The 15,751-nt window shown below is 40.1% G+C and overlaps 1 protein-coding gene across 1 annotated transcript in view; it reads right to left on the reverse strand.

Moving 5' to 3' along the window:
* Positions 1–14,209: 14,209 nt before the first annotated feature.
* Positions 14,210–15,751, reverse strand: part of WDR36 (WD repeat domain 36) — a 100,256-nt gene continuing 98,714 nt past the window's right edge. Inside the window, exon 23 of the mRNA XM_042781876.1 lies at positions 14,210–14,359. Coding sequence (XP_042637810.1) covers positions 14,210–14,359 — 150 coding nt within the window. The remainder of the gene's footprint in view (positions 14,360–15,751) is intronic.

Below are 15,751 nucleotides of genomic sequence, written 5' to 3' on the forward strand. Positions count from 1 at the left end.
GTTTCTTCCTCAGGGATGTGTTCTGGGTTTTTGAACTGGTCCTTTGTTTCTCCTGCTTTATCTTGCTTCTTTGTGTGGACTGTGATGCTCTGTTGTCTCCAAGACATTGTGACGTTTTTGTGTTTATATTTAATTGGTGATTGTATGTTTGAGTGACTTGCCCAAGATTTTCATTTTCTTTGTTTTGTTTCTATGTTATCTAACTAAGCAGAGTACTGTGCTCCTCTATTTGCTAGCCAGCAGTACTTATACACTCACCACCTGTCTCCTCTCCTGTTGTCAGCCTCCCTTATGTCCCTGCCGTCCTTGGCAAACGGAGCCTATTCTTAGGTCCCTGGAATCCAAATGAGAATGCTGTCACTTTAAATATCTAAAATGGCCACTGCTTGTAAACATTCAAAATGGCTGCACCCTCGGTCCCTTAAGTATCCAAAATGGCCACCACTTGTAAACATTCAAAATGGTTGTGCCCTCAGTCACTTTAAATATCCAAAATGATCACTGCCGCTTGTAAACAATCACAATGGCTGTGCTTTCAGATGCCGAAAGTCCACAGCTCAGGTTGTCTCCCTTCTTGCTGTTTCTCTTCCAAGTCATAGGCCACCAGTACATTAGTCCCTGCAGCCCTTGGTGACAAAGGTGATCTTTAGGTCAATTCTCAGGTCTCAAGGCTGTTGGTGCCATCAGAGTAGCTGACAGTGCATAGCTCCATCTATCTCTGTACTCACTGTTTTCATTCAGGTTTTTCCACTAGTTGGTGCCTAATCCACTGCTGTATACTGCCTTTCAAAGCTCAAGGCTCCAGGATTAGCTTCTGTATCTCTGTCAATTGGTTTCTTTTTTCTTTGTTGAAGAGGGTCTGTGTAACTTGTCTGCCTATTCTGCTATCTTACTGGAAGTCCCCTTTGAGTTCCTTCTGAGAAAAACACTTCCTGAAAGAAAACACCAAAAGCCTTGTATGCAATAGAGGAGGTTAAGAAAGTCAATCACTTGAATTATTCCTAATTTCTACTTAGTCTTTTCCCCCTTTTAACTTTAGAATTGTATGGCTTTGATTGAATGACAGTGCAGGGATATAGTCCTCTTCAAGCAGTGGATGGAGTAGAGGGTGGTCTAGGTGAAGAGAATTACTTGCCTAATGAGTTCTTGGTGCCAACAGGCAGGTGATAAGCTTTGGGTCTGGGCTGATAGTGAAGGAACAAGCCAGAAATTGGTTACTTGACTGGGAGGAAATAGAAAGCTGTGAAATCCAACAGAAGGAATAATGGGAATGATGATGTACAAAAGTTGAAGGCTTCAGGAGTATAGGGCTTAAGCAGAATATTGAAATTCAAGATTTGAGGAGAAGAAATTCTAGATGATGATAAAGATCAGGAAAAAAAATGAAGCAGGTCATCAGAGTTGGAGAGACCAAAGATTTAAAAGTTGCTTTCTTTCCCTTTCTTTCATATCTAGATATTGAGTTAGTGAAGCTGTGTTTTATACACACACACAGAGGCACATATATATTCCTATATTCTTCCTCCTTTCCCCATTCCAGAAATACAAAGAAGCAAAAAAACTACATTTCTTTTATAAATGCAAGTTGGAGATAGAACTTGTTTCTAGGTGTTGGGTTTTATTATCTTAGAGAACCCTAAAATTTTGTCAAATTTTCTATAGGCTTAAATGCAGTTTTTGATGGTTTTAATGGCTTTGTAACTGCTTATTTATACGAACACTATTCTCCTCTTTCTTCCTATGTATTCTTGAAAGCTGAGAATTGATGTGATTTATCTCTTTATTTCTATTACTGGCACAATGCCTGGAATATAGTTAAGTGTTCCATTAGTACGATAAATGGTTGAAGAGGTTACAATTAAGGAAGTTAGGTATGAAATGATTTTCAACTACCCCCACTTAATTTCAGAAAAATTCTGAGAAGACTTTTGAAACCAAAAATACTAAACATAGCATTGGTGATACATTATGCAAAAATGAGGCTACATAACACACAATAGAAATTCTTTAATGTGATACAATTTGATTATTTCCTTCAGCTGGTAAGTATGGTAGGTATGTTTCCCTCATTGGGATTGTGTTTGTTTTCCTTTTAATTTCTTCTTAGCTTGTGTTCACTTAAATATTGATGTCAAGGTTTAGGAGGCCCTTTAGGAGAAAGGAGAAGGGTGAGGTGAAGCACAAAGCATTGCTTATGGAGCAAGCTTAATCTGTGGAAAGCTTGATGGAAGTTCTGAGGTCCTCTTGCCTTGATATGAGGGGTCTCATATTATATTGGTTGATACTCTTCCTTCTCTTTCTGCCTTCAATTCAATTACATGAGAAAAAAAAAAAAAAAAACTCACTATGCTCAAGCCACCTTGCCAGTCAACAATGGTGATTCACAGACGAGAAAAAGACTAGTTCTGTTTGTCCTCAAAAAAACTGAAAGGGCCATACTTCTCAAATCTAGGACCACAGGAGATAATGATGTGAGCAACAGGCCATTATTCAGTGTTTCTCGGTATTTGTCACATATGCAGCATACTAGTATACAGTGACAGATTTGTTTAAAGCTGGAGGTAGCCTGCCTGGGAGTGATAAGAACCTCAACACATAGTTGAAACCCATTTACTGAATCACCAATAGGCTCTGGTCCACTGACTGAAAAGCTCTGTATTGTTTTGTATAAAAACAAATATATACCAGGTATAAAAAAAATTACAGAACTTGTTTCCTAAAAAGGTGGGCCAGATTATTTCAGATTACCTATGACCCCCTTGGGAGCTCTGGTAGCATAGTGTCTAAGGCACTTGACTGTTAACCAGAAGGCTGGTGGTTCAAACCCACCAGCCACTCCTCAGAAGGAAGATGGGGCAATCTACTTCCGTAGTGATACTGCCTCGGAAACCCAAGGAGGGGTCGCTATGAGTCGGGTCCAACTCAACAGCACATAACAACAACAACAACAACAACATGACCCCCTTAGATATAGATTTACTTTAGTCAACCATACAGGTTTCAGTAGAAATCCATCTAAGAATGGGGATTAAATAGCATAGATGTAATAGCACAAAGTAGTGCCCTCAGAAACATACAAATCACACATGGATGGGTCAGAGGAGGCTCTGTTGAGGATGTGGCATTTTTCATGAGCCCTGATGAATGAGCAGAATTTTTATACTTAGAGATTGGCAAGAAGAGCATCCCAGGTGGAATGTAAAGGCATGGAAATAGGAAAGCCATGGACACATCTGGAAAATTTCATAAAATCAGTAGAAGTAAATGTTTTAAGATTAGTGTGTGTTCAGGAAAGAAGTAGGGGTAATATGGCTGTACTGTGGAGGCTTCCATGTCACCATGGGAGCTTCTATTCAATCCACTGGGCAACACAGGGATTGGAAAATGGACGGAATGAATGGAAACAAGGGGTTACAGATATTCCCAAGCCCAGGGTGGTGCTGCTAGAAGGATGAGGAAAACTCTCTCTTCTATTCTTTGTCTTTTCTCCATAGTTCATTACATTTCCAGTTTCCTGGAAATCCCTTTGCTGAGAAGCTGAGGGCAAGAGCACCAACATAGGCAGAGTGATGGGAATGAGAGTGCCATGTGAGCAGTAGAGGAAGAAGCCAACCAGGCTGGAACACATTGAATAATGTGGGAAAACAGTGAAAGATGCTTTCTGGGATAATCTAAATTTACCTGAAGTGTTTCTGGGTAATACTACTCATTCAGGATTTTTGTTACATGAGATACTATTTTAAAAATGCTTTCCATTTAAAAAAAGTTTTTTTTTTTTTTTTTAAGAGGTCAGTAGTTTTTAAAAGATAAAATTTGTTTCAAGTAATACAAGGTGTGTTAAATTTGTTGAGTAGTCATTTCCCAGCAGAAAAGGGAGAGATTATTTTCTGCTTTGGGCTTTGGTAAAGGGCAATGAGATAAGCTGATATGAGGCTATGTCTCCCTTTGCCATTTAGTTCATGCAGAAAAAAGTGGAATAATCTGCTCTTTGTTAAAGGAGAGCAAAACTTGCCACCTCCATGTTTCGCATGTTTTCTGGGAAATCTCTGCCACGTCCCACACCATTCAGGTGAGGATTTCTTCTGCCAAGAGCTGCCCTTCCCACCACTTCCTGGAAGAACTCCAGGCTCAGTCAAATGCCAGGCAGGTGCTCATGACCCGTTCCACAATTCTCCTCGCCAGCTAGGTCTAAAGAGAAGTACACAGGGCTTGGTGCCAACCTGGATATAGTGTCACTCCTCTCAAAGAACCGATGCCAGAGATCCACTTCTGACAGAATGTGCTCAGATCAAGCAGTGGGCTGGAGGTTTCAGGTAGGGTCAAGTGGCTGTGATGACAACCACAGTTGTAGTTTCTAGCAGTCACTTTGAGGGAGGAAATGAGATTCTAGTTAGCCACATAGGTTGGACCGATGGATGGATGGATGGCTGGGTGAGTAGATAGTTGTTGTTGTTAGGTGTCAACAAGGAGGTTCTGAGTCTTAGCATCCCTATGTCCAACAGAATGAAACACTGGCTGGTCCTGTACCAGTCTCACAATCATTACTATGTTTGAGCCCATTGTTGCAGCCACTGTGTCACTCTACCTTGTTGAGGGTCTTCCTCTTTTCCACTGACCCTCTACTTTAACAAGCATGATGCCATTCTCCAGGAACTGGTCTCTCATGATATGCATGTCCAACATACGTGAAATAAAGTTTCTCCATGCTTGCTTCTAAGAAGCATTCTGGGTGTATTTCTTCCACGGAGGATTTGTTCATTGTTCTGAGAGTTCATGGTATATTCAATATTTATTCACCACACCATAATTCAAAGGCACCAATTCTTCTTCGGTCTCCTTTATTCATTGCACAGATTTTGCACGCATAAGAGGTGATTGAAAGTACCGTGGCTTGGGTCAAGTGCACCTTAGACCTCAAATGACATCTTTGCTTTTTAATATTTTTAAAAGGTCTTTGGCAGCAGAATTGCCCAATACAATACATAACTTGATTTCTTGACTATTGCTTCTATGGGTGTTGAGTGTAGACCCAAGTGAAATGAAATCTTTGACACCTTCAATCTTTTCTCCACTTATCATTATGTTGCTTATTGGTCCATTTGTGAGGATTTTTGTTTTATCTTGATGTGTAATCCATACTGAAAGCTGTAGTCTTTGATTCTCATTAGTAAGTGCTTCAAGTCCTCTTCACTTTCAGCAAACAAGGTTGTGTCATCAGCAAATCACAGGTTGTCTTCTTCCCATCCTGATGTGGCGTTCTTATTCATATAGTCAAGCCTCTTGGGTAATTTGCTCAGCATACATATTGAATAAGTATGGTGAAAGGATACAACCCTGACATTATTTTAAAACTGATTTGAAACTACACGGTATCTCCTTGTTCTGTTCCAACAACAGCCTCTTGGTCTATGTACAGGTTCTGCATGAGCACAATTAAGTTTTCTGGAATTCCTATTTTTTGCAGTGTTATATCTAATTTATTATGATACACACACACAGTCACATGCCTTTGCATAATCAACAAAACATGGGTAAATATCTTTCTTGTGTTCTCTGCTTTCAGCCAAGCTCTATATGACATCAGTAATGGTGTCCCTGTCTTTCATTCCATGTTCTCTTCTGAATCTGGTTTGAATTTCTGGCAGTTCCCTGTTGATGTACAGCTGCAACAATATTTTAATTATCTTCAACAAAGCTTTACTTGTGTGTGATATTAATGATATTGTTCATTAATTTCTGCATTCTCTTGTATTAAAAGGTAATTCTGAAAAAAATCAAAACCAAACTCACTGCCATCGAGTCGATTCTGACTCATAGCAGCCCCCATTGGGTTCTGAGGCTTTAAATCTTTATGGAAGTAGCTCGCCCCACCTTCCTTCTGCAGCTGATGGGTTTGAGCCACTGACCTTCTAGTTAGCAGCCAATGCCTTATCCACTACAACACAAGAGCTCCTTAACAGGCAGTTGTTGTTGTGTTATGTGCCATCAAGTCGGACCCAACTCATAGCGACCCCTCCTTGGGTTTCCGAGGCAGTATCACTACGGAAGTAGATTGCCCCATCTTCCTTCCGAGGAGTGGCTGGTGGATTAGATAAGTATAAATCTCCCATTCTGAAACGCAGATAAAAAATAGCAAAAATTAAAGCTATATATATATACTTAAATATGGAAAGTACCAAAAGGTGTATATAATAACACCCAGAACCAACTAAATTAGACAAGATAGAATAATACTTTATTCTATCTTGTCTAATTTAAAATAAAATACACAAAACAATACAGATAAAGTTAAAATATACTTTGTAGCCAATTCTAGGGCAATCTATCTCCATACATCCCCAGAGATAACAACTGGTATGAATTTGGCCACCCTGACTTTGATTGCCTTTTTCTTTTCCCCTTGTTCTCTTAATTCTGTTCTGTCCTACGTCTCTCTACACCACTACTCCTTCCACCCCCTCACCAACAACCACAACAATCTTTCCACATCTCTTTCATGATCCTTGGCCATTGTCCTCTTCTCCATGCAGCCTTCCATGTCCATAGAAACATATGTGTACTGTCCTTCCTCCCACACCACTCATCTTACGGAGTTGGGAGCCAGGAACCAGATCTCATTTGTGTTGTAGCTCTAGCATCTTGCTGCAGTCAATATAGAATTACTGAATGAACCACTGAGAAAAAGGAATAGGTTAGGTTTAAAGAAGTACACAGTCCTCATGTACACCTTTTAGGCACTGCTTGAGAAGTGCCCTTCATTTCACCTCCTTGTTACCACAGCAAGAGTAATGAAGTTGTCCCTGACTCCTGCCTCCACCTTCCCATTCTGTGAAAATATGTCTCATGTGACAAGAGCTATGCTGGCACCCAGTCCCTTGGGAAGTTCCCCTCAGCTACATGAGATATGTCTGACACACAGGGCAAGACCCATTCTAGCCTTTCCATCTCCAAGTCTGGTCATCTTTTACCAACCTGCTTCTCTCAAAGGAAGAGGTGATGACTTTCAAGGAAAAAAAAGATAGGATTTTTCTCCATATAATTATTTTATCTCTTCACAAGCATTGCTTTTCTAAATTTTATTAAATCTTTTGTTACAACATGAATGGCAGTGAAATAGAACATAGGTGTTATGTCATACTGGACTTTCTTCCAGGCAGGCACACAAAGATATTCAGAGGTTACTTAAGGACTCCTGTACTCACACACACAAACTGCACTTTGAAATGAATGGAGAAATTCCAGGCAATCACTGTTTTTGCAGAGTGTGGAGGCTTAGAAATAACTTCTCTATCATCTTTGCTCTTTTTTTTTTTTTTTGGCCAAGATAAAGAATATAAAAGAACAATGAGCTAAAATATAAGCTCCACAAAGACCAGGATCTTTGCATATTTTATTTTCTGAAATATTTCAAAAGCATAGAACAGCATCTGAGACAGAATAGCTAAACACATCTGATGAAAGCGAGAATATGTAAATCAATGGTACAAGAAAGGAAGGGAGGGAGGGAAGAACAGAAGGAGAGAGGAGTATCACTCTGGATGGGGGGCTGCCAGAGGATATGGATCACTGTCTGGTATAGTATATTTCTGGAAGACTCAATCCATGTGGTATGGTAAGTCCAGGCTGAACAACTCACTCACCTATTCATCTACTCCACTTGTATAATACCTATACCAGAAAGGAGGATGTGGCTAGGAGTGCTGAAAGAAATGGCCAGAGGTACATGACAGAGACCAAACTTGGAAGTTTTGATGAGGCTAAAGAGTCAAAATAAATTAACTAGAATGACCGGAATTTAGTCAGAGATATTGGAAAAAATTTAAACGGAGCCAAAAAACATACCTTTGAAATATTTATTCCTGGCTCTAGCAAAAAAAAATGATACTGCTAAAAAAATTTTGTGTCTAGGATTTATGCCACTCTTGTTTTTTGTTTCAGTGAACATTAAACTTTTATTATTTATATTGCTGTGGTATAGGTAAGGAGCTCTTGTGGTGCAGTGGTTAAAGCATTCAGCTGCTAACCAATAGGTTGGCAGTTCAAATCCACCAGCTGCTCTGAGGGAGAAAGATGAGGCAGTCTGTTTCCATAACAATTCACAGCCTTTGAAACCCAACGGGGGAGTTCTACTCTTACCTTATAGGGTTGCTATGAGTTAGAATTAACTATGGCAGTGGGGTTGGTTTTTACAGATTCTTTCACTCTGGCGGTGCAGTGGTTAAAGTATTTGGCTACTAACCAAAAAGTCAGGGGTCCAAACACACTAACTGCTCTGCATGAGAAAGTCTGCTTTCTTAAATTTTTACAGCCTTGGAAACCCTATGGGGCAGTTCTTCTCTGTCCTATAGGATCACTGTGAGTGGGAATCGACTGGATGGTGGTGCATAAGAGACATTCAGTAGATTTAGCTGGAATTGGAAATGATCGTAACTGTAATTCAGCACACATACACAGATACTGTTAAAAAAAAACCCTCAAAATTCTCTACTTTATAATTGATTAAATTTCATCATAAACCCCATACCACTGAATTTCTTGGGGGGAATTAAATTACCAATTAAAAAGTATCTAAATCTCACATTAGCTTAGGCTCTTTTGGATACACACTTAGTCAAGGTCTAGGCTCAAATTCCCTACTGAAGTTCTTTCTTTCCTCTCCGTGGTTCAGCCCACTCCTCCTTCCTATACAAGACATGGGGAGAGGGAAAATGTTCTGTAATGCCACCCTCCTCCTCACTTTCCCTTTACCTGCAGCCAGAGTCCCAATTAGCCTCGTTCCTGTGTCTCAGCCAGCCTTCCAACTGGGCTTTGGGTTGGATGGTCCCTTCATACTCTGCTGTGGGGTCACTCCTACCCACTCTGCCACTGGGACTCTATGTAGATCTGTTGGTAATCTACTCCTAACTCCCTTGTTCCCCTTAAGGGGAAGATGGAAACTTCCATAACTCTCCAAATGTCTCCTAAAGTCATGGGAAACAGTGTGTGTGTTGTTGCAGGCGTTTCTCTCTGCCTAAATCCACCGCAGTAGCATACCCTCAGCTCTGGCCACCCTGTGTCAGGACAGAGCTCCTCATAAGGCAGTCTCCTCCAGAAGTGACAGAGACAGTACCACAACTCTAGGGTTTACCCCCAAATGTATTCATTTCTTAAGCTAAGTCTGCATCACTTCTCTCCCATTTAGTTCGGGGAGGGGGGGGGGGCAGGACATACAATTCTTATCTCCAGTCCTCTCCTTTACCTATTTTTTGGCTTTCTTTCCTAGAACCACAAGAGATGCCTACCTATTCCTTCTTCTGTCTGTGATTTCCCAACTCCACGTACATGTGCATCACTAGGAAGACTTGTTAAATACCCTACTGGGCCCTACCTTAAGTTTCCATTCCAGTAATCTGGAGTGCGACCTGAGAATTTACATTTCTAACAACTTCCCAGGTGCTGCTGATTGGGGGATCACGTTTTTGAGAACCACTGACCTTCTATAACCTTCTCCAAACACTGCCTCCTTCCCTTTGAAGTAACCATCATGGTTTAGCTTTAATGAGGGAGAGCTTCAAGGTTATATTGTATCATCTTGCTGGATGTCTCAATCTGTGAGGTTATTCTTTTGAAAAGGAATCATACAGATCTTGGCTCGAGATTTTCAGGAAATCAAATTATGAACAGTAGGAAAGAGAGGCCACACACAACAGTTAATACTGACAAAAAAATAAACAATAATTTGAAAGTTGTTAATGTGTTTTTCTTTGCCTTTTTAATCATGTTGCCTTTGCCTTGGATTATGTGAGGCAACTGTCTTCTTGGAAGAGTAGGATTTTTTTTTTGGTAGAAAATACTATGGGAATGTTCACATTGACATTCAAAAGTGACATCTGCAGCGAGATGATAGCTTTCTATACTCTCAACTTTTAATTTTTTCTTTGGCATAATTGGGTGATAGGTGAGGTAAAGATACAAAGTAGAAGGGGGAAGCCTTCCCCTTTTTGTCCCTAGAAGATGGTGAGAAGATGACAGAAGGAAAAGTAATTCCCTCTATCCCCCACCCCTCTGTCCCTCAGTGTGGGCTCCAGATGAAGAGAGAATTGAGAGGACAGGAGGCGAGGATCTGAAAGAGGATTGTCAGGCCCTAAAGTACGGCTCAAACTTCAGGAAGGCGACTGCAGTGTAGTAAATTACTTAGTGTGGCTTTGCTACCCATAAGTCATTGTACTCACTGGTGGGATGAGCAACTGAGGAGCTCCTGATTGTAAATGTTATCCACCTGGGTTATTTCTGGTGGGCGTGGCACAACACAATGTTATGGGAGGCTTACTCTTAGGTGCTTAGAATTCTGTTGTTATGATTGGTTGGTTTGACCACTCTGCCCAGCTCAAAAGGAGGTCTTCTAGAGGCAGAACTCTGACTGCTGGTTGAGGGAGACGTGCTGCTGGGAAAAAGACGCAAAAGACACGCGTTGCTGAGTAAGACACCGAGGGACATGCACTGCTGGGGGAGAGACTGTGAGAGACTTGGCTGAGAAATGGTGGACTGGGAGAGAGACTGAGCATTTTTCCTGAACTTGAATTGTAGCCTGGTGCTTCCCTAATAAACCCTGTAATCTATGAGTTTTGTGTGGCTACTGCAGTGAATTATCGAACCCAGGAGAGAGGTGGTGGGTGCTTTGGGAGGAACGGTTGGAGAAGGGGCTGGAGAGAGGCAGCATGTCTGGCCTTGTAGGAATAGGCCTTGGGTTACTGCTGGTAATCCTGTCTTCCTCTTGTAGGGTTAGAGGAGGTCGGAAGATGTGGCCTCCTTGCCCTTTTTGCAGCGATCCACATCAAGTGGGCACAGCAAGGTTCAGCTTTAGGTTATACATACTAGGTTTCTAAGATTGAGCACCTGAAATGAAACCAGTGGGTTGACAGGTTCCCAGGGCACTGGTAGAAGGGTGAGGTGATTCTATAGAGGGTGGACTGGAGAGAGTCGGGTCACAGAGACCGAGGCAGGCAGGAAGGGAGGGAAGGCCATCAGAAAGTTTTGGGTACCACTGTCCCCTGACTGTTGTCCTACTGATTTCCAGTGAAGTGTGTCTTCTTTTGACTTGGTTGTTTTACCACTAGGCTTTCACACAATCTTTATATAAAAACCATTGCTGCTGAGTCAATTCCGACTCTAGCAACCCTCCAGGTGCAAATAAAATGACTAAATCATTTCTATTCAAATTGAAACCAAAACAGGTTAACGTGTCTATAATAGTAACCACTGCACCTTCAGGGTTACCTAAAGGTAATGAGCAAATAGAAAAATGACTGCTACTCTAACGGAAAATACCACAAATGTGTGATTTTAACAAACAGGAGTTTTATTCCCTTACAGTTTTGGAAGCCAGAAGTCGAGTTCAAGATGCCAGCTCTAGGAGCTGGGTGAAAGCCCCTTGCCCTTGGACTTCAGCTGTGCTTCTTGCTCCCAGCTCACTGAAGTGGAGTCTTATCTTAGGCAGCTTCTGCCTGCTGAGGCTGGCAAACCCAAGGTTGACAAGTAAAAAGCACAGTCCCAAGATTAAACCAAATGGAAGGCTGCTAGTTTAAGTGGAGAAAGAGTTCCAAGATCAGCAAGGCCAGCATGGCAGGCTGCTAAATGAAGACTCAGCTACATGCAGGGTCCAAATGTGCCAAAAAGCTGCAGATATTCCTCAAAGCTGCTTTTTGCACATGGGAAGTAGACCACATTCCCTAAAGCAGCTACTCAGCTGCTCCAGTAGATTCCACCATGGAGTTGATTATCAGTCTCAACATGGGGAATAACTACATCCAGCTGCCCAACCACTCAAAACCAGGCCAAGCTGACACATAACCTTAACTACTACAACTGTGCAGTTTCCATTATAGCCACTGCACTTCACACTCACACCAACAAAGCAAGAAAAAGCAAGTTACAGAATGCTATACATGTATTTATGTAAAAAAGAAACTATCCAATATATTGTTTCCATGGCTGTATTTAACCAGAAATAAATATTCATTGAAAAAGATCTAGAGGAGAGCTCCCAACTGTTACTTCTAGGGAGGCGACTGGGATTGAAGGTGGGGATCAAAAAGACTTGTCTCTAATGTTTCTACAAGTGCAACATATAATCATAATTCTATAAGTAATTTAAAATGTAAAGAACAAGCTCTATGTACACATTGACACATTTTTAGAATAATATACACCCCCTCCTCACTTATCAACATAGTTAGGTTCCAAAGGCCAGGTCATTATGTGAAAATGGAGGATGACTTCATCAGATCACAAAACGGAGGATGACTACATCATTATATAACTGCCAAATTACATCATTATATAACTGCCAAACCACTGAGAATCATGGCCCTGCAAACTGATACATAATCTTAACCATCAGTCTGCATCACTCTCATCTTGCATCTTGACGTTCATTACTGGGAGACATGCATTGTTAATGCACAAAATAGTTGGGCAGGTTTTTTACTATTATCATAAATGCAGAATGTCAGATACTGAGATAGTTGATAAGTAAAGAGTAGGTATACATGCAAAAATTAAACTATTTCTTTCATCTTCCCTCTTTCCATTGCAATTGTACAGAATAGGTTCTGGAAGATTACCTGCTATAATACATTTAAAGATAGATATCTCCAATAAAAACAATACACTCAATTCTTGTGTTCTCATTTTTAAAAAAGAAAATTTAGTTCACGATTTATAAAATATCAGTTTAGGGCTCTTAATATTTAGCTATTTACAGTCTTTACATAATACATGATTATACTGTCATATTTTTAGAATACAACATTTGGGGAAGAGGAAATAGTTTTTAGAATTAGAATTTTAATCACTATTAACAAAGGTTTTAGTAAGTCTAAAATAAAATTGAGTATAAAATCTTATTATTTTCTTAGCAGTTTACTAATTCTACCTTACACCATTGTATAAAAACACTTTAACATTAAAGGTATCCTTGGGTCAACTCAAGGAGCTCTGGTGGGGCTGTGTTAAAGCACTGGGCTGCTAACCAAAAGGTCAGTGGTTTGAACCTATCAGCCTCTCCATAGGAGAAAGATGAGGCAGTCTGCTTCTGTAAAGATTTATAGCGTTGGAAACCCTATGGGGCAGTTCTACTGACTTACAGGGTCCCTATGAGTCGGAATCAATTCAATAGCAGTGGGTTAGGTCAACTTCATATGAGCACTCCTCCTTTTCAAGATTATTCTGCAAAACCCTTTTTCCTTAATGTTTTACTAGAATGACATCAGCGTTCAAATCCAATGAGTCTGTGTTTTATTAATGATACAAACCAAAATTCACCGAGTTGGAATTCATGCAATGGTACTGGGTTTGGTTTTGGTTCTTTAAGAACTGCTCATATTTAATTCACATACTGCTAAAATATTGAACCATGAAAATAATGATGATGAGATAAGAGAAAATCTCAAAGCCATTGAGTTTTGAGATTGTTGTGATAGAAAGTACAGTTAGCTATTTCTTCCCAGTTTTAAAAGGTCATCAGGGAGGAATAAACATTTTGAAGGACAACTTTCCAAGGAATTTGGAATTTCCCTTACCTATTCTAGGTATTTGCTCAAATATCTCCAAAATCAATTGGCCTCAGACAAGCGCCTCCCATATTCTTGATTCAAGAAAGATTTCCTTTAGAAAGGCTCCAATGGAGAGAGCATTAGGCCACTGGTAGAATTTCTGCATCTGTCACTGAGCAGATCTAGTGGGCCTCCCCTTCTGCAATGTGAAAGGTTGCACTGGATGAAGTCTTACATCCTGTCAGCTCTAAAAGTCAGCTACGTCAACTATTCATGTTTTCATCATAGGCCATTAAGGAAAGAAACACTCTTGTCCTTCCCATCATGAAAGCACTTTTATAACAACAGTATGTATCAGGACTCTTCAACTTAATTTAGCAGTATTTTACACTAACTACCCCACATCTCTTTTATGTAACAGATATTCAGAAAGCATAAATGGGTGATATTACAAAAGTCATATACAAATAGCTGGTGTGAACAGACTCATATAAAAAATCATTTGAGTAGATTGTTTAAATCTTCCAAACAAAAGGCAAGTACAATGAAGAAATACTAACTAGTCAATAGAGCTAGCATTTATTTTCTCTTTACACTGAAACTTGGAAAATAACATGAGTTAAATGTAGCTAATTTTATATTAAAGTCTCTGGTTTATTTACTCTCTTAAATTATTTTTATAACAAAGCACTTTTTATATAATTTAAAACACACATGCTTTGATTGAAGAGTGACTGTAAACGGATCCAGTTTTCTTCCACTTGTGATGACAACTTTGTAATTTCTTCTAGGAGTACTGGTTCTGAAGGAAGCATTTTAAGGTGTAACTGAAAAAAAAAGTATAGTTGAACATTTAATCTAAAACAATTACATTTTTGTTGATCTTGGACTGAGCTTTTTTCCCAAGGACCTTCAGGAGATACTATCTGAATTTTATTTCCTTAAACACTAGTTTATTACTACTATCTCTCGTTTCCCACTCTGTTTTCAAACCTTTTAAATCATGAGCTCCTTTATGGTATTGCCACTCCCTTAACAGTAATGAAATGTCTTACTCTTTTACCTATGTTGTTGTTGTTGTTTGCCGTCGAGTCGGCCCTGACTCATAGCGACCCCTCCTTGGGTTTCTGAGGCAGTATCACTACGGAAGTAGGATTGCCCAACCTTCCTTCCGAGGAGTGGCTGGTGGGTTTGAACCGCCAGCCTTCTGGTTAGCAGTCAAGTGCCTTAGGCACTATGCTACCAGAGCTCTCCCAATATAGATCCTGAAAGAAACTCCTAGTTTTAACACTAAATCCATACTTCTGTGCTTCTGTAAGTTTTTGCACCAGACATCAGTCAGTCTGTCAGGCTGTGACAGACTTGAGGCTTGAGTGTTGCTGTGATGCTGGAGGTTATTTCAAATACCAGCAAGGTCACCCATGGTGGACAGGATTAAGTGGTGCTTCCAGACCAAGACAGAACAGGAAGGAGGATTGGCCATCTACTTCTAAAAACACTGGCCAGTGAAAACCTTATGAATAGCAGAACACTGTCTGATATAGTGCTGGAACATGACCCACTCAGGTCAGAAGGCTCTTAAAACATGAATGGGGAAGAGGTGCCTCCTTAGAGTCAAACTTCATGATGTGGATGATTAAGACATTGGGACCTTGAAGGACACCTTCATTTGCTTAGGACACCATTTTCTTAGGTCACCTTAATTTGCTGGTATGGAATGACTCAAAATGAGAAGAAACAGCTGCAAATATCTATTAATAATTGGAACATGGAATGTAAAAAGTATGAATATAGAAAATTGGAAGTTGTCACAAATGAAACACAGAGAACCGATATCCTACATGAGTGAGCTGAAATGGATGGGTATTGATCATTGTGAATCAATCATATGACCTCCTACTATGCTAGAAATGATAAAATGAAGAGGAATGGGGTTGTGTTCATTGTCAAAAAGCACATTTCAAGATCTATCCTGAAGCACAACATTGTCAGTGATAGGATAATATTCATATGCCTACAAGGAAGACCAGTAAATACCACTATTATTCAAATTTACACACCAACCACTAATGCCAAGGATAGAGGAATTAAAGATTTTTACCAACTTCTGCCTTCTGAAATTGATAAAAAATGCAATAAAGGTAGATTAAGAATTACTGCTGATTAGAATGTAAAAGTCAGAAACAAAGAGGGATCCGTAGCTGGAAAACATAGCCTTA

The sequence above is a fragment of the Orycteropus afer genome, unplaced genomic scaffold (assembly GCF_000298275.1).
Source record: "Orycteropus afer afer isolate SDZICR_OR568_19922 unplaced genomic scaffold, OryAfe1.0 scaffold00191, whole genome shotgun sequence".
In the NCBI taxonomy this organism is placed as follows: domain Eukaryota; kingdom Metazoa; phylum Chordata; class Mammalia; order Tubulidentata; family Orycteropodidae; genus Orycteropus; species Orycteropus afer.